Raw genomic sequence first — 18,053 nt, 5'->3', positions numbered from 1 at the left:
GTCCTTATTCTTACGAAAAAAAATTTTTTTCTTATATTTTGCGGGGCACCACGTAATTTGAATATACAGGGTGTTTGGCGCATCGTGTGCCAAAATAATTTGGCGGATAGAATGGGTCATTTCCTATATTTTCAGCCCCCATAACACGTTCCATGCCAGGCGACTACTTTTAAATTAATTTTTTTAGTAATTTCACCAAAATACCCAAATCGCATAATTTAATTTCGATTTAAAAAAAAACTACTAGGCGTAGCTTCAAAGTAAATATTTTGTTTTGACGTGCATTGATGTAGAGTTGCATCAAATCTAAATTTACTGGCAAATATCATCTAGGTTTTTTTTAATTCAACTTTGAAGTTTTCCGAAAAGTTAAAAATGGACTGAACATTTAAGTTTACATGGCTATAAAAAAATAAATAAAAGAGATAGCGATCTTCGGATTTTATCAAAACTTCTCTAGTCTATCCCCATTCAAATGGTATACTAATCTTGTTTAAATAATAACAACAACTTCACAAATTCCTTAAATTAGTGCATTGACTCTACTCGGACTAATTTGCGAAATTTGTGTTTATAGGCCCTTTTTGTGTGAATAGCACGTAGAACACCTAACAGGTAAAAAATATTAATCTTATGCAATGTAAAAACCTTTTCCCTATCGTTTTTCAATGTGGATTTCTTGAATTTGAGGACGAAAATAATTATTTTGATCGTTTATTAATTATTACAAATTTAGTTCAAAATGGGATAGACTAGAGAAGTTTTGATAAAATCCGAAGATCGCTATCTCTTTTATTTATTTTTTTATAGCCATGTAAACTTAAATGATCGGTCCATTTTTAACTTTTCGGAAAACTTCAAAGCTGAATTAAAAAAAAACTAGATGATATTTGCCCGTAAATTTAGATTTGATGCAACCCTACATCAATGCACGTCAAAACAAAATATTTACTTTGAAGCTACGCCTAGTAGTTTTTTTTTAAATCGAAATTAAATGATGCGATTTGGGTATTTTGGTGAAATTACTAAAAAAAATAATATAAAAGTAGCCGCCTGGCATGGAACGTGTTATGGGGGCTGAAAATATAGGAAATGACCCATTCTATCTGCCAAATCATTTTGGCACACGATGCACCAAACACCCTGTATACCATATGAAAGTCTTTCATTATTTTTTTTTTTAATTTTTAAAAGACATTTAGGGGTCGCTACCAAGGTTTGAATTTTAAGTAAAAACACAAAACCTATATTTGTTAGATTCATTTATTTTTAGCCAAAGCCAAATAAAAATATTACAAAATTATTGTTGTTGCTATGAACTAAGATATTATGTACAATGTACATTATTTGAATCAATTATTTTTAAGATATGAGTGTTTACTTGTGAGTATCTCGACACGACGGTACCATGGTCGGTACAGAAGAGGGGTTGAGGGAGAAGGGGACAAGAAGTGATTGTCTATTCTATCTATGCGATGTTCATTTGCACCTAAAATGTGATATAAACACTTAAATAAAACATTTATGAAACCATGATTTAAGATCTTCAAAGCTTTTGTAAATATTTTGACAGCTGGTAGCGACCTCTAAATCTTAACCAAAAAAAAAAACAAAAAAAGCTAATTTCATATTTAGAGGTATATAATCGAATGAGAAAGTGCCCCGGGGAGAATTCAAAAGTCGAAAAATAAGGACCACCCTAATGACCATTCTGCATAAATGTGGCTGAATTTCGTTGACGCAACGTTGAATCTCCTCCTTTTCATGCACGTGTGATTGTGGGCTTGTTTACTAGTAGACATGTGATTTTAAATAACCCCATAAAAAGAAATCTAATGGTGTTAAATCACACCATCTTGTCCACGACGCCGATTTGAGATTCCTGGATTGTCAACGATACTCACGCACTGCTTCGATATTGACATTTTAACGTCTTGTTTTTGGAAGAACAGTGTGTTTGGCGTCTCCAACAGGTCCTATCTCCTGGAATTTCTCAATTAATCTCTGCACAATTCACGAAGTTAAAACACTATTTCGACTATATTTTGTATGAATTTTTCGAATTGCGGACGAAGGCAGGTTGTTCCATCGTGTACCGCTACATTTTTAGTAACCCTAAGCTGTCAGTTTGTTTTATTTTTATGGTTGTCAACACTTTAATGCATGAATGGTGGCAGTTTCGTTAATTTTGGGACAGCCTTTATATCTCAGTCGATAATTTTACCACAAACCATAAAATATAGTGGGTGTTTACCCCTTTAATAGTATGTTTATACTATTAAAGGTCCTTAGATCTATTCTCATAAATAAAACACTGGACTCTTATCTTGCACATTTTAATATTGAAAGAGCGTGGAGGGAGACATACGCGAGCGTCCTATACTATTCTGACGTTTCTACAGTGACATTGACATTACTTACGTGTCAGTCTGACAGCAGCTCATTGGCTAAAACGATACCGATATTTTAACGTTTAGATTTTTCACAATTAACAATAAGCATGTATACTAATATTATTGTAGAGTACTAAAGTCTTACTTGTTCATGAAATTGTAAGAAGATAAGAGATTGAAGGGACTCGTATTCTTTAATGGTAGCTAATATGCAAACGCTTTTCTTAATTTTCTGCTATTATAATATTTTAAAAATTAAATAAAGTGTTTCAAATCTGGCTGGAATTTTACTTATTTATTCGTATTTTCGGGGATTTCTGAATAACGTAGTTGGTACTATTAAAAAAGAAGGAATATTATAAAGATCTAGTAAACTACATTATTGTAGTTTGAAGTGCGCTATACTTTTGTGCTTCTTTAGTGTCAGGGCAGTATTCTTCTTCTTCTTTTCAGCCAAATGACGTCCACTGCTGGACAAAGGCCTCCCCCAAGTATATTATTACGTAAATAAGTAATTGTGACTCAAAATTCTTTTATTTCCTGCAATTACTTTATTGACATTATTTACAATAAATTGGAATTGTATTTGAAATTGAATACAGTCATTTGACGCAGACCACCGACTTTTAGTTGGCCGATAGTTGGGCCCGATTCCAATTTGTATGAAGAATCGGTCGATACCAAATCGGTATAGTGTGCGCACTTTCACAATGTCCATACTGATTAACAGCCCGACCCAACTATCGGCCGACAAAAAGTCGGTGGTCTGCGCCTATGCTAAATAAACATAATATAATAATATCACAAGTGATACAAACATTGAGGATCTTTTCTTTGTGATAATGACAGGAAGCTAAATTTTTCAATGAAACTGTAATAATTTAAAAACTTAGTAAAAGTAACATTTATAAATATTTTTTTCGCGCAAGAAGACATTTTTACTTTTTATCATTGATAGCTTTCATAGATATTTCTGCTTTTTCATTTTTCTTGTCATTTTGTATTGTATAATACACCCTGTAATTAAAATAAAATTATTTACAATTAATTTAACGAAAATACTAGTTACAAAAATATTTTTGTGTCCAAGTGCGATTGTGGTCAAATACCTGCCTTGTTATAATTGACCATACGAAATGTGAATATTACATAATTTTCCATTTATTTATGAATATACTAGCTTTTGCCCGCGGTTTCACCCGCGTGAAATTTAGTTTGCCACAGATCGTCATTAATTATAGCCTATGTGTTATTCTGGGTTATAAACAATAATACTGTAAAGTTCCATCAAAATCCGTTCAGTAGTTTTTGCGTGAAAGAGTAACAAACATCCAGACATCCAAACTTTCGCATTTATAATATTAAGTATAGATAAATTCAAGTATTACCTGAACGTCAAAAAGTAGAAAACTTCTACAAAGCTCAAGAAAGAAAAGCCAAGGAATAATCCAAGTAGACCGCCGCAGGCGCCTAGGAAATCAGCTAGGCCTATCAACTCGGACAGATGGATGGGCATGAATATAGGTTCTTTGAAGTAAATGTCAACTTTTCCCACAGTGTATCTGTAACAGAGAATACACAAACCCTTTATAACATCAGTGTACATAGATTTAATATACTGGATTGATTTATGTCACTACTAAAGCCTGGTCCGTGAGCACGTAGAATCCCGTCCAATGACCCCAAGCAACCCATGACCCATCCCTATCGCTCGCGCGTAATTATGTTGCTGTCGCGACTGTGCGACGGGCGCCCGCAGTGAGTGTGCGAGCGCGACAGCAACATAATTACGCGCGACCGATAGGGATGGGTAGCTTGGGGTCATTGGACGGGATTCTACGTGCTCACGGACCAGGCTTTAGTCGTGCACGCGACTTGTTGAAAATTGAAAATTGTTTGAATTTTATTTCCCGTATTTGCAACACTTTTCTTTACTTATATGTATACTGAAAGGTGAACCAACACAAAAAAAATCTAATCAGACCAGTAGTTTCGGAGATTAGCGCGTTCAAGTAAACAAACAAACTAACACCCGTATTCCCAAACGATACTTGCTTAACTTGCACACTTGAACGCACAGCGTTGAATAGAGCTCTGTGATTGGTACGTGTGTGACCCTGTGCGCGCACTGTGAGACCTCATAGTAATGTTTGTGAATACCGACGTCAACCACTGAAGAGTTTACCTAACAGCGGTTTCACTTCCTGCCGTCCCAAGGTAGGAGTTCAGCATCGAAAACTGTTCGGAAGTCAAGTTGACGTCCCTTTCGTAGTGGTACTTGGCTTTGTGGACTATGGCGTCGTACTGTATCGTGTTGCAGGCCGGCAGGCAGTCGCATGTCGCCGTCATTGTAAAGGACACTGAAAATACAGGGTGTCGGTTTAAGTATGGATCAAACAAAAAGGATTAATTTTACTGCTCATATGCAACAACTTTCCTACAGAACGTATAATATGAATTTTTTTTAAAAATATTGATGTCCCCATACTAATTGGCTGATTTCATTAGACACCCTGTATTAAACTTAATCAGTAGGTCTAGGATGCGCGCCGCGATAAGCTTTTGTCGCACCATTTTATTTATTTTATTTTATTTTATTATCGATGTTACGCGATAAGACCATACATACGTTTGTCGTGTAAAATCATCGATAAAGTTTTATCACGGCGCGCATTCTAGCCCTGCAGGAGTCAAATACCAATTACGAGTAAATATGAAGGAATGGTAAAGAGAGTGTTGGATTCCGTGGAGGTCTGTATGGTCGATCTATTTTATTTTTATCGGACTCTAGTATAGAAATCTGGTGTTATTTTGTGTTCTAAAGTACTGTACACTTTAGACCACTTTAGTGCTTTTGAAACACAAAAAGTAATAGTCAAAGTCAACGTCAAAATAAAAACATCGAGTGGACTGTAGTATGAACATTATGAACAACCCACTTTGGATCCGATGGCGTCTTGAAACCTGCTTACTTGTCTCCACAGAATCCATGAAAAATCAATAGAACTAAAACACTCACGTTCTGTTTGTAACATTAAAAATATTGATAGATAACATATTTTTACCTTCTGCTTCTGAAACGCATTCTTCCATCAGTCGGCCGGAGCAGATTAACTTGCTGTCGTCGACTAAAAAAACAACTAGGCATATTATACAGGATGGAATTTTGTAATCTGAAGGGAAAGTATTCGTTAATACTGTTAGGCTGGGTTGCACCATCTTACTTTAACTTTGACTAACATCAAAAGTCTCTCTAACTCCATATTAAAAACACCGGTTATCGTTATAGTTACTTTTAAAATTAGATGGTGCAACTCAGCCCTTCTTAGATAGAAAATGTTTCTCCAAGAAACTGTATTTTTATTACCAAAAATTTGCCACCATACCATAACATTTTTGTAAATTACGTACATGGCATGTAAAACGCAACGCAGCCGCATTTTCTGTAAGTATAGTCGGTGAGACATTCCAGTTTGCAGTTGTTGTAGGTGTACACGCGGAAAAACTTCAAGGAGCGATCTTCGGGAAAGTAGCACTGACGTCTGCAATTAAAGTAATATTATAAAAAAATTAAACTTAGGCTGGGTTGCACCATCTTAATTTAACTTTAACAAACGTCAAAAATCTGTCAAAGTCCATACAAAAAACACCGGATATCGTTAAAGTTACAGTCAAAGTTAGGGGGTTTTAGATGGTGTTATTAACAAAAAAAACTCAATGAATAATGGAATAAATAATTAAATTATCATCGGGCAATCTTCAAATTCCACTGTCCACTGTGTCTCTTTAAACACTCGACATTGGCGAAACCAGTGTGCTTCAAATACGCACCATTAAATCCATTAAACAGAATAATAAAAGTTAGGTGGTGCAATCCAATCAGCATAGTCGTGGTTAAAGCATAAAGGATTTGCCACAATAAATGCCATGCGGTCTGCAGTCACATAGTAAACCTAGCCTGCATCATGTAGGTATGGACAACATTGTAATTTGTCACACAGGACAATCGGTCAGCGGTGCGGTTTGCGTTCTTTGCTCGTTCCCGCACGGTCAGATCGCATACCGTACCGCTTTATGTTTTAATGTAAGGCACAGAACGTTTTTTTTACACGTACAGTTCTACTGGATACGACTTTAAATTGTTGCTTGTGGTTCTGATGGAGACTTTAACAGCTAACGATGTCAGTTGGTCTAGGTTGGCTGTAAAGTGGTACGTCAAGGCCTGTGGTAGGTCGCCAGGGTGGTGAAGATAAATCTGAAATGAATAAAAATTTAGGTTTAATCTTAAATATTTCAGTGTTAAGTCACTTAGGTGATCACGCTTCACTATTACGTCACCTCATAAAATTTTTATATGCCTCATCTATCTCATACCAAGTCCATCAGACATGCAGTTTGCTGATAAGAAGTGATGATCAAGGGGAAGGTGGAAGTGAGTTTCACCCGGTATAGATGATTTTTGTGATACTTACGTTGTAGCCGCTGTACAGACGATTGCAAGATGTGTCCCTTTCATTTTCGAAGAAGTTCAATTCCATCGACAGCGTCGGTGCTCCATTGCCTTCCTTGAATACGATAAAGGCACTTTAAATTTATCAATAGTTTTGTTTTAGAGCTTTAATTCAAAGATTTTTTTATAAGGAACTAGGTACATATATAGTTCCATTGTAATCTTAATGTCATTTGAATCTTACATTATTTTGACTAATTTGACTGGACTATATTACTGCGTTTTAGGTAAAAGTACTTACTTACTAACAGTTACTATGATAAAATTTCAATAGTAAGTTAAAAACGAAACTTACTGTCCCTCTGAATGGGTAGGCCATCTTATTTTTACTGGCATATCCTTTTGTTAAGGACCAATCCTTTGTTTCGGCTGTATGAAAGGTGTAATTATATTCGCGTTGCAAGCTGAAAAGTAGATTTCATTTATAAAAATATAATTTGTAAAAACACAATTTGGTATATCAATCTTATAAGTAAAAAAATCGTCTTTTATAATGGTGACATACTTTTCCACTCTTAATATTTCATGAGCAGCCAGTCCATTAAAGTTGTAGCAGACTCCTTCTTTGGTTAATACTCTTTTGACCCTCTCATCTCCGTTGCTTTTAGTTCCTAACCAAGTCCACGATCGTAATATGTCTGTGTAATTGACTGATAACTGAAACATAACAAATAAACGACATAAATCTATAAAATCACTGTCATCCCAACTAATATTATAAATGCGAAAGTAACTCTGTCTGTCTGTCTGTCTGTTACGCTTTCCCGCTTAAATCTCGCAACCGATTTTGATGAAATTTGGCATAGAGATAGTTTGAGTCTCGGGAAAGAACATAGGATAGTTTTTATCCCGGTTTTTGAAACAGGGACGCGCGCGATAAAGTTTTTCTGTGACAGACAAAATTCCACGCGGGCGAAGCCGCGGGCGGAAAGCTAGTTTAACATAAGGTGGTGGAGGTCGTGGAGAGATCCATGNGAAAATATAATGATACAATAAATAATAGAAAGGACAATGACCAAAAATGTATGGAGTGTGGTCCAAATGTCCACCACTAACGAGACCTATGTAGTAAAATAGTCTACTAAATACTGATTCATTATAACCAAACCGCAATCGAAAATATGCTGTCAGTAAAAAGTTATGACTGAATGAAAAGTCTGTTTTTTACCTTTTCGTCCGAAAAATGTTCTTAATTTATCATTATATCCATTGCACATTTTGAACTTATCTACGCATGTTATGTCATGTCGCATGTGGCGCTGGGTTATAGATGAATTTTATTAAATAATAATGTGCAACTACAACTTTGTACGCGTGAAAATAGTTTGAATAATATTTCCCATTTTTACAACATTTGTCTTTACTGCTCCGCCCCTATTGGCTGTAGGATGATGTTATTTATCCTAAAATCATCCTTGATAAATGGGCTATCCATAACAAAAAGAATTTTTCAAATCGGACCAGCAGTTCTTGAGATTAGCGCTTAAACTACTACAATTTTTAAACGGTCATAACTTTTTACTGACAGCTTATTTTTTTTTCGTCCCATACTGAAAGTTAATCTCTATTTAATGGACTATAAGCCAGTGTAGGTCTCATTGGTGGTGGACATTTGGACCACTTTTGGTCATTGTCCTTAGTGTTCTTCTTTTTGCAAAGGGCTATTAAGAGTACCTACAGCTTTTTATATGACGCTATTATTTGTGTACAAATTTATCAATGCATGATGTTGTTTTTTATGCTATTTTACATATATTTTCTAATTACCGTTAGATTAAGTATTAGCCTTATCTAATTACCGTGACCATAAAATTTTTGGATCTCATTTACGCGAAAACCGCTTTGAATAAATTGACGCCTTTACGATTGTTAAATTCGTACTTTTCATGTGTTTTATATTTAAATACGTTTAAGTCAATTAAGCCAAATTTCAAAAATAATATGGTAATTAGGCTGAGAACGCCTAATCGTGAGAATGGCCGATATGCACTTGCACACCTTTAGTTTAAATACCATTGTAAACTTATAAACCTATCATGGATGTACTTAAACTTTAGAAATATTATTGTCTTGTATCTGTTCATTTAATTGTTACTTTTGGGCACTCGTTGTCTTTTTTCTTAGTTACTATTTTTGTTTAGAAGTGATATTTGTAATGACTGTTTTTGTGCCAAATAAATAGAAAAAAAAAATCCTCAATCACAGGGGAACTGGCTACCTTACCTTCAACTGCCAAAACACAACAATGCTGGTAGTTATCGTCGTTATGGCGACAGAGTTAGATGAGACAGGTACTACCACCAGCCAAACTTGACTACAACTACAACACTGCTTTAACTACCAATCTCCAGAATATAAATAAAGATTCTTGGCTCTCTTCTCCAAAGACCTTGACACTTGATATTTGTTTAAATCTGACAAGATTTACCTGCCTTTCAAGCAACATTTAAGGGAATTCTGTACCTGTTTACACTGTGACAGTCCCCCATACAAAATTCATGGCCAATACAGGGTGAATGTCTAATGCGAATCGATATACGATACGTTACGTGTAATTGTTGTGGATGTTGATGACCTATGTTGTGTTAAGGTCTGCGCAGACAAAGGACTCACGCCCGTTTTGACAACATTACTATGAGGTCTCACAGTGCGCGTGGACGCACAGGGTGACACGCGAACCAATCACAGAGCGCTATTCAACACTGTGCGTTCGATTTGCTGCTTCACTTAAGCAAGCATCGTTTGTGAATACGGGCGTTAGAGATGAGCTCATATCGTAGGAACCTGAAGGCGCTGAAAATAGGCCACTACCAACCAATCAATCTGGAAATCATTGGGGGACGCCTTTATTGATGATGATGATGATGATGATGATCGCACGCCATGTGCGTTGAGTCCGTGGAAAGTTCTCGTTGGATTTTTTGTCTTCTGCAGACACAATTCCCTCGTCTGCACATGCCTTTAGAGTCCCCCACACTAGCATTTGTTGAGCGTCAACCACACCTGTAGAGGATTTCTAGAATGGAATAAATCCTATGTGAATAAATTAATATGGAATAACACTTTATGCACCAGACTCAAAAATAATTTTGAAGCCAGTGTTCGGTACAGTGGAAGCTTACTAAGGCATCGTTGACATCCTTGGATACCTACGAACCTTACGAATATTTTTCAATTTAGTGGATAATACTAAAAAAAGTTTCAAGAAATGATAATAGCTCAAAAGTGTTACCACAATTTAATAGATTTAGCATTTCTTCACCTCCAAACGGGACATTTGCATATTAACTATTTTGTTGAAAGGTGATAGAAGTAATAATTATGTTATATTGAAAAAACTACATTTGACGTCACAGCAGATCCAAGGTCTTTTCAAATACATATTCTAATTGTAATGCGGTTTCTTGTTAATTAATTAATTATAACTTTAGTCACTTCAACTATGTCTACCGTCCGTCTTCTAGTTCAGTACGAAACCCCAAGAAATACTACCCCAAGGTTTATTTTTTTTTTCTGCCGTCACTGCTCGCGGGGGCGGTACTAAACCTAACGAATGATGGGAGTGTTTAAATCCTGTTTGATCTTTAAAGAAACTGACGAGCTATTTCATTATTGACACCAAAATCATAAATTTTTCGCGGACAAAACTTAAGGACGTGACTTAATCACAGTTATTTGGGAAACTTGCTTAATTTGGTAATCTTAGATAATAGATAGATTGTATAATCCAAAAATATACTTTTTCCCTAAGTTCTGTTTTGATCTTCAGCTAAAAAAATACATATTGTAAGAAATTAAGGATGTGGACACTGCACCAAAATTAGAAACGCTTAGTTCAATTATTTTTTGTCGAATTTGTAAAAGAAAATACTCATTAATAATGTTGTCCTCAAAATGGAACCTCTGTATATTTTCGTGTAAAAAAAAATCAAAGTTCTATGTCATAAAAAACATATGATTTTCAGCTACGCCGCTCAAAAAATGTGTTTGGGAAATTGACCCAAATACAGAGTCATCATCATCATCATCATTTCAGCCACAGGACGTCCACTGTTGAACATAGGCCTCCCCAATGATTTCTTAGCTGCCTGCATCCAGCGCCTTCCTGCTACCTTTATGAGATTGTACGTTTACCTCCAGAAATACAGAGTACCTACAATAATTCAATATGAGATGAGCTAGTATTACTGCGGCTCCATAATCTGTCTGTGGGTATTTCTCCAGAGGCAAAATTTTCGATGTCTGTGGGTATAGTTCTGTAACCAACTAACAAAATGGGATGCAATATTTTTTTTAGTATAGCTTAGCTTTACCCCTATCTGGCGCAAATTACATTTTTGAAATAATTGCTGTCTTTTTACAAAATAAAAATATTTGAAGTGTGATTCTCTGATTCATATGGTGTGTCCGTTAGCCATTTTCCGGAACAAAATGGTTGATGTAGCATTTTGCTTTTGATATATCAATATAAATTAAAATTATTTCGAAAGCTAATAATTGTCCTTCTACGAAAAAAATGTGTCATAATTTTAATTAAGTTAGTGTGTTCGCAAAAAAATAAATAAGCAGTGTCCGGCGTAAAATACTGATTCATATGGCGTGAGCTGTTCTTGACCATAACTGGTCAGGTTTTAATCATAAGAGTCTGGTTTCTGGCGTGGAGGCAAGCCCATCTTGCAACGGATGAGCTAGAAGGCAGACGTGGAGCTGGTTGGCTTAGAACCCGGTGTGACGAAGGCAAATACTTGATTCATCTGTGCTTGGTTCAGGTGGCATGCTGATTACAATGCCTACTTTATAAAATTACATTATTACATTAAAAATCTAATCTGTCTTTCTTGTGATGCTTTTGGGTTATAGATTCATGTAGAAAAATGACAACCCTGTAGTCTGTATGTATGACGAGTTTTGCTCGATTTTAGGCAAAAAACTGATTTATCTGTGCGTGATTTATATGGTCAGGGCCCTATATGAATCATAAAATAAATTAGTTTTTGGTCTATCAAGCACCAAAAAAGGGTTTTTTTAGCTAAGAATGACATCCCAGACTGCATCTCACTTAAGACCAGGTGCGATTGCGGTCTTTTTATGAATAAAAAAATACATTATCATTTTTATGCTAAGAATAATTTATGTGTTTAAACAGTAAATACGTAGTATATCCGTTTAGCTAGCAACCATAACACAAGCATATTTGTTGCTTATTTTGTGGCTAAATGGCGCTGTATGAAATTGCCCAACGATTTATTTATTTTTATTATTATTTCAGCTACACTTATGGCATCCATAGCACATAATAATATACTGCTGAGCATAGGCCTCCAAAGATTTCGAGATTAACTGATTGCCATTGCCACAACTTCTATAAGCTCATCTCACCTTCTTCACCTTGTAGGTGGACGTCTTAACAACAATAGCTTGGATAAGTGATAAAGCTCGGTAGAGTCATCTAAAATACCTTAGTGCCATAAGATGAAAGTCTACATCCAGTGTGTGTTATCAGTGATGACAAATTGTACTGAAAAGCGGCCTCTCACTGTAGGCTTACGAACCACAAAGTTGCATAGTGTACTACTCCATAGAGTGGACTATGCTTGTTTTTTTTTATGCAATCGAATCTGAAATGAAAAGATCCGTAAACGATCTAAAAAGTCGCATGGTGGCATAGTCCAATGTTTTAGCAAGCTGAAGTGATAATGGGCAGGACACATAGTATACAGAAATGATGGCCGATGGGATAGCACGTTTCTGGAGTGGAAGCCACGTGCCGGAAAGCTCAGTGTAGAACGTCCTCCCACAGGAAGGCGCAGGATGCAGGCCGCTACCAACCGGTCATTATGGAAATCTTTGGGAGAGGCTTATGTTCAGTTGAAATGATTATGATGATGACAAAATATTATGGATGTATAGTAAAGTTTCAAAAAAATGATTTTTCACGAATTATTGTGGAATCGTTGCATTTTTTCATAACGACAGACCATTTTTTTTGTTATAATATGATTATTTTCTTAATTTAGAGCCAATTGTACATAAAGATTATAAATTTTATTTCTATTTTTGATTAATATGTAACAAATTCTGATTCATATGGGCACGAAATATTTGAACGGCGATATCTTGAAAACTACTTTACAAAAACGAGTCCCTTATCCAAATATATGTTATTGGGTGTACCTATTTTCATATGAGTCTATGTTACAAACCTAAAATTGAATTTGAAATTTGTCCATATGAATCAGCCGAAGAATGCGATTTCGAAGAAGTGCCCCTGTCCAGTGTTGCGAGAGTAAGTTGGGAGTGAATTACAGAGGACCGGGTTTCTCCAGTTAAGGCCTAATGGTGATGATGATAATGATGCTAGTGTGGAAGTACTTACTGCGTGCAAACGTTTCACAGCAAAATGATCAAGGTTTTTTGCCACTCCAAAGCTCCTCTTCGTATCACAAATCAAGCCCAATGCATTTGCGTTTGCCAATTTATCTTTTCTGTAAGCAATAAATTGATGAGCTGATTATGAAGGCACTATCAGAGTAAATACAAATGAGTAGGCTATCTTCATAGAAACGCACCGAGCACGGTTTTTATGTGAGCACGCCAAATTTCGGCGCAACCACGACTGGCTCTCCGATAATCCACGTTAAATTTTGTCAGTGTGTGCGTGCGCGCCGCATACGTATTGGCGCGCTCACATACAACCCGCCCTCGTTGCGTTTCTATGAAGATAACTTACTCATTTGTATTTACTCTGGCACTATTCTGTCTACGATATTGATTGTACGATTTCATATAAAAGTTAATATCAATGTTTAAAGTATTTTTGTGTAGCATACCTTGAAGTTAATAGATTACAATGCTCATTTTTGAGACGTCCATGTTCACAAAGATAGTGTCCCTCCATAAACTGGGTGTAGTTAAACACAGATTGCTTGAATTTCATTTCGGGACATACTGTCACCGAAGGGAAAGGTATCTGGAAAACCGCAGACAAAATACTTCAGAAACCATTCGATTTTAAATATTAACAAGTGTCATAATACTCGTATAAACATACTTTAAGAGTAGGCGCACACCGTTGATTTTTAGTTGGCCGATAGTTGGGCCCGATTTTATTTTGTATGAAGAATCGGCCAAATCGAATCGGCGTAGTGTGCCCACTCCGATACATGCCCATTGCCCATACTGATCAACTGCCCGACTAAACTATCGACCGACGAAAAATCAACGGTGTGCGCCTACTCTAAGATACAAGACATATTGAAGGAGCTCACTAAGGAGCCTTAAATTCCCACGATTAAGAAAAATCTCTAACCTCATCTACTGAGATGAACTTCTGGTTAAAGCTGACAATGACGGGACTGGTGCTCCACTTCCACCAGGCCTCGTATATGAAGTAGAAGGATATGCACACGCTGGCGTGGAACGTGATGAGCCAGAACACCCTGATGAATCAGACAACCTTGATGATTCAGAAGGATTTGATGTAATCGAGTCAGTAGATCATAGAATCAAGTTCGTAAGGGAAGAAAAGTGGGTAATGGGTATAACAATAAATGAAAAAAGCTAAAAGCAAATCGAAAAGTCATAAAAGTCAATCATAGGAGTCATAGAAATCAATCATAGGAGTGTTAAAATAAATTGCTGAAAGTTGACGAAACGTTATCAAGTCAAGAAAATGCAAAACTTTATCCTTACTTTTCAATAACCTGTAGACCTTTCTCAGTAGTGTATCTCAGTCCATGAAGCGTTGTGTTCTTCGCGAAATCCAGGAACAGCTCTTTCAGGAGTCTCTTGCGGCGTTTTCTCCTTTCTTTTATGTAATCGCAAACTTTTGCGACAGTTGGATGTTCGGTTTCGTCGCTGAAGTATTGAAAAACACCTCAGATTAAATAGTCCACGAAATTCAATTAAGTAAACCATCATTTTTGGTGAAAGTCACGGGAAGCACCTGGATACGGACAACGTAAGACCGATCGTTGTGGAGATCCATGGTGGAGGCCTTTGTCCAGCAGTGGGCATCATTAGGTAAAAACAAAGCAAACAATTTTTTGAACCAACATACACCACAACCACAAAAATAATCTGCCAGACTAATTTTGACTCTAATTTCCTTTTTTTTTTCAACGGAACCTTATTATATTCAATATTATAACTTTTCACTTACTGCATAGTTGACATGTGGATTCGGAATACCACCACACTCTTTCACTTTCACTGTATGAATGAAAACTTGTCACCTAACCACTTAATTTTTTTGTAATAATTGTAAGGTCACTAATACCGCGTAAATGCTTTTGAGAAATTAAACGGTGACATCCATTATTGTGACATTTAATTATTATTCGGTAAGTAATGGGTTTAATTATAGTGTGTGACAACATGCAAGTTCAATGTCCATTTTATTACCATTTTTATTACGGATGTGCGTACAGACTTCGTTATCTTTTGTAGGTAAAGATGGTGTAGGCGCAAGTATGATAGAATTCTGCGATAAAGTTCTTCTAATTAGTAGTACTCTAATTTTAGGATGATTTTTTTTAAATTAAAAAGAAACCTAGCGTACTGAAACTATTATTCATTATGTTCTAGGCCGTTTCAAAGAAACTCGGACACTGTTTGTGTAGTTTATCGGACTGACTGTATCACTGACGAAAATATTGTGGAAATGCGGGTGGGTTAAGAAAACTCATCGCGCCGGAGCAGACGCCGCATCTCTTCAGTCTGCCCGCGACCATGACTCGTGCGACCGAGTTGAAACGTCGAGAGAGTAAATATCTGTTTACCGTTATTTAAAGTGTTTTTGTTGAAAAATCTCGTGACAGTGATAACTACAAGTTTAGTGTAAAAGAATGTCGCTCTTATAGAATACCTATTATCGAAGCTTAGTTTTGATTGTAGTCAGTAGAATTAATTCTGGCTTAAAATTGCCTGTACCCAGAGCCGTAAAACTTCACATAAGGTAGGGTACTATGAAAACAGACGCGGCCGTGATCGTTACGTGGTAGTTGATTCACTTTTATCGTGTTTCTAATTACTTACTGGTTTTATTAATGTTTTAATCCCTTGCGTATTACTCTGATATTACTATATCATAATATTTTAATGTATTCGTCGAATCTATTTCGTAAATTGATATTAAGTGATGACATTGAAGTGAAAGTGGGTTAATTGGTGAAGTGCGAACTTTTTGTGTAAGCAACTTAATGGAACAATGGCTGGCTATCAAGGTAACCTTTTATTTTCATTCTTGTTGAAACTTACGATAAATACGTATAAAATCGCTCAGCTGCCAAATGCGCGCCAAAACGTATGAGTCAACTAAAAAATCTACATACCTACTTCAATAACTACATCGTTCGTTTCAGCCGAATAACGTACACTGCAAAGGCCTCCCCCAAGGATTTCCACAAAGACCGGTCCTGCGCCGCCCGCATCCAGGCACCTCCCGCGACCTTCACCAAATCGTCGGTCCACCTAGTGGGAGGCCTGCCCACACTACGTACATAGTACTTTCATTATTTTTCACCTTACCTTACCTTTGCTTTTATTTTATACTAGCGGCCGCCCGCGACTTCGTACGCGTAGATCCCGTTTTACCCGTATCCCGTGGAGTTTCGTAAAATCCTTTCTTAGCGGATGCCCACGTCATAACATCTACCTGCATGCCAAATTTCAGCCCGATCCGTCCAGTGGTTTGGGCTGTGCGTTGATAGATCACTATGTAAGTTACCTTTAAGTATTTACAACATCATATTTTTTGTGTTTTAAGGATAATAACCTTCGACTAAAAGTCTACCTTAGTTATTACTACGTTTAGTTGGGTAATGGCTGATGGAAATCGTGATAGCTGGCTTGGGTAACCCTTTGTTTAATAAAGATAATTCCACATAGGACTTAATATTTCATGATCGAATGTAACAAGAACTCAAATTAAAATTTTAATTTGCTTATTTTATGCGGGCTCTTGTGCCTGATGTTAGGACTAAATTGGACTACAGAGGTTGCATACTTGCTGAGCTACGGTCAAATTCCTTGACTGCAAAGACTGGCCACTATAAAAATTGATTTCTTTTTTATTCTATCAATTTCGATTGTCAGTTGTTTTTCTTTGTGGACTTTTCTCTTTGACATTTTACTCGAAAATGTAATGTTGTTCTATCTTTTATATTTGAGGGCCGTTTTGAAGAATTCTTTCACCATTAGAATATTTTTTTTTTCTGATTAACTGATTAAATGATATTTTTACCCGTGCGAAGCCGAGGTGGACCGCTAGTTGAATTAATTTTATTCATTGCATCCATAATGATACCTACTCCGTAAAATTCTTGAAGTTATGACGTATCTTGCCGTATGTGAACGTTCCCTAAGAATGTTTAACGTTTTTATCGTTAGTTTTTGCTCCATTACAGAGGAGCGTAATTTATCACAATCATCCTCGATGATTGATATCGTCATCCCTTAGTAATCATTGGTTGGGCACGTCACTTCTTGTACCCGGTAGGTTATAACCACTGTATTAAATTATACACTTCTGTGATTACAAAATAACCATGTTTATAATAAGTACTCACGGATTAATTTTAGTTTTCTTAAACTTAATGGAATTAAATCGTTCGTTCGTTTCAGCCGAAAGACGTCCACTGCTGGACAAAGGCCTCCCCCAAGGATTTCCACAAAGACCGGTCCTGCGCCGCTCGCATCCAGGCGCCTCCCGCGACCTTCACTAGATCGTCGGTCCACCTAGTAGGCCTGCCCTCGCTACGTCTTCAGGCACGTGGTCGCCACAATGGAATTAAATAAAAATATGTTTCTAAAGGTCTAGTCAAGTCATAATATGTCAATGTCACACCTCCCGCCGTTCCCATGCCTCAGGCACTAAGTTAAACGCTAGATCTACAGTAATTTAGGCATTGATACTTTACCACTATCACCACTTCTTAGATTGAAAAAAAAAATTCAGACGGGAATTGAACCCTCCACCTTTCGCTTACCACTACTGCTCAGACAGGTGAGACGGTAAAACCGTTGCTATAATAATCATAAACTATGTATTTTCGATTTTCTACACAATATCCATAGGATCACACATTAAACAACATAAAATATTGAGACTTGTTAACTGCTAGTTTCGCCTCCACCTCTGTGGTCTAATG

At 36.5% G+C, this 18,053-nt stretch overlaps 1 protein-coding gene across 1 annotated transcript; it reads right to left on the bottom strand.

Moving 5' to 3' along the window:
* Positions 1-5,054: 5,054 nt before the first annotated feature.
* On the bottom strand, positions 5,055-15,078 carry LOC114360572 (pickpocket protein 28-like). Its single transcript, XM_028315311.1, has 12 exons — positions 15,065-15,078; positions 14,596-14,760; positions 14,213-14,342; positions 13,734-13,873; positions 13,280-13,388; positions 7,409-7,560; positions 7,199-7,307; positions 6,866-6,958; positions 6,509-6,648; positions 5,805-5,935; positions 5,459-5,521; positions 5,055-5,074 (listed from the first exon to the last, which is right to left on the bottom strand). The coding sequence occupies exons 1-12, from the start codon at positions 15,076-15,078 to the stop codon at positions 5,055-5,057; spliced, it is 1,266 nt and encodes a 421-aa protein (XP_028171112.1).
* Between the last annotated feature and the right edge of the window lie 2,975 nt (positions 15,079-18,053).

Source organism: Ostrinia furnacalis, unplaced genomic scaffold, assembly GCF_004193835.3.
Source record: "Ostrinia furnacalis isolate ACB-3 unplaced genomic scaffold, ASM419383v2 OfSCF5082, whole genome shotgun sequence".
Classification (NCBI taxonomy): domain Eukaryota; kingdom Metazoa; phylum Arthropoda; class Insecta; order Lepidoptera; family Crambidae; genus Ostrinia; species Ostrinia furnacalis.
This window is presented reverse-complemented; position numbering and strand designations above follow the sequence as displayed.

What these genes read in the sequence shown, in the direction of transcription:
- LOC114360572 (XM_028315311.1), bottom strand. An exon ending in CTGTGAAACGTTTGCACGCA is followed by an intron (nt 7,561 to 13,279) that starts GTAAGTACTTCC and finishes GTTATGTTTCAG; the next exon opens with TTATCAGTCAATTACACAGA. An exon ending in AAGTCGTATCCAGTAGAACT is followed by an intron (nt 5,936 to 6,508) that starts GTACGTGTAAAA and finishes CTTTAATTGCAG; the next exon opens with ACGTCAGTGCTACTTTCCCG.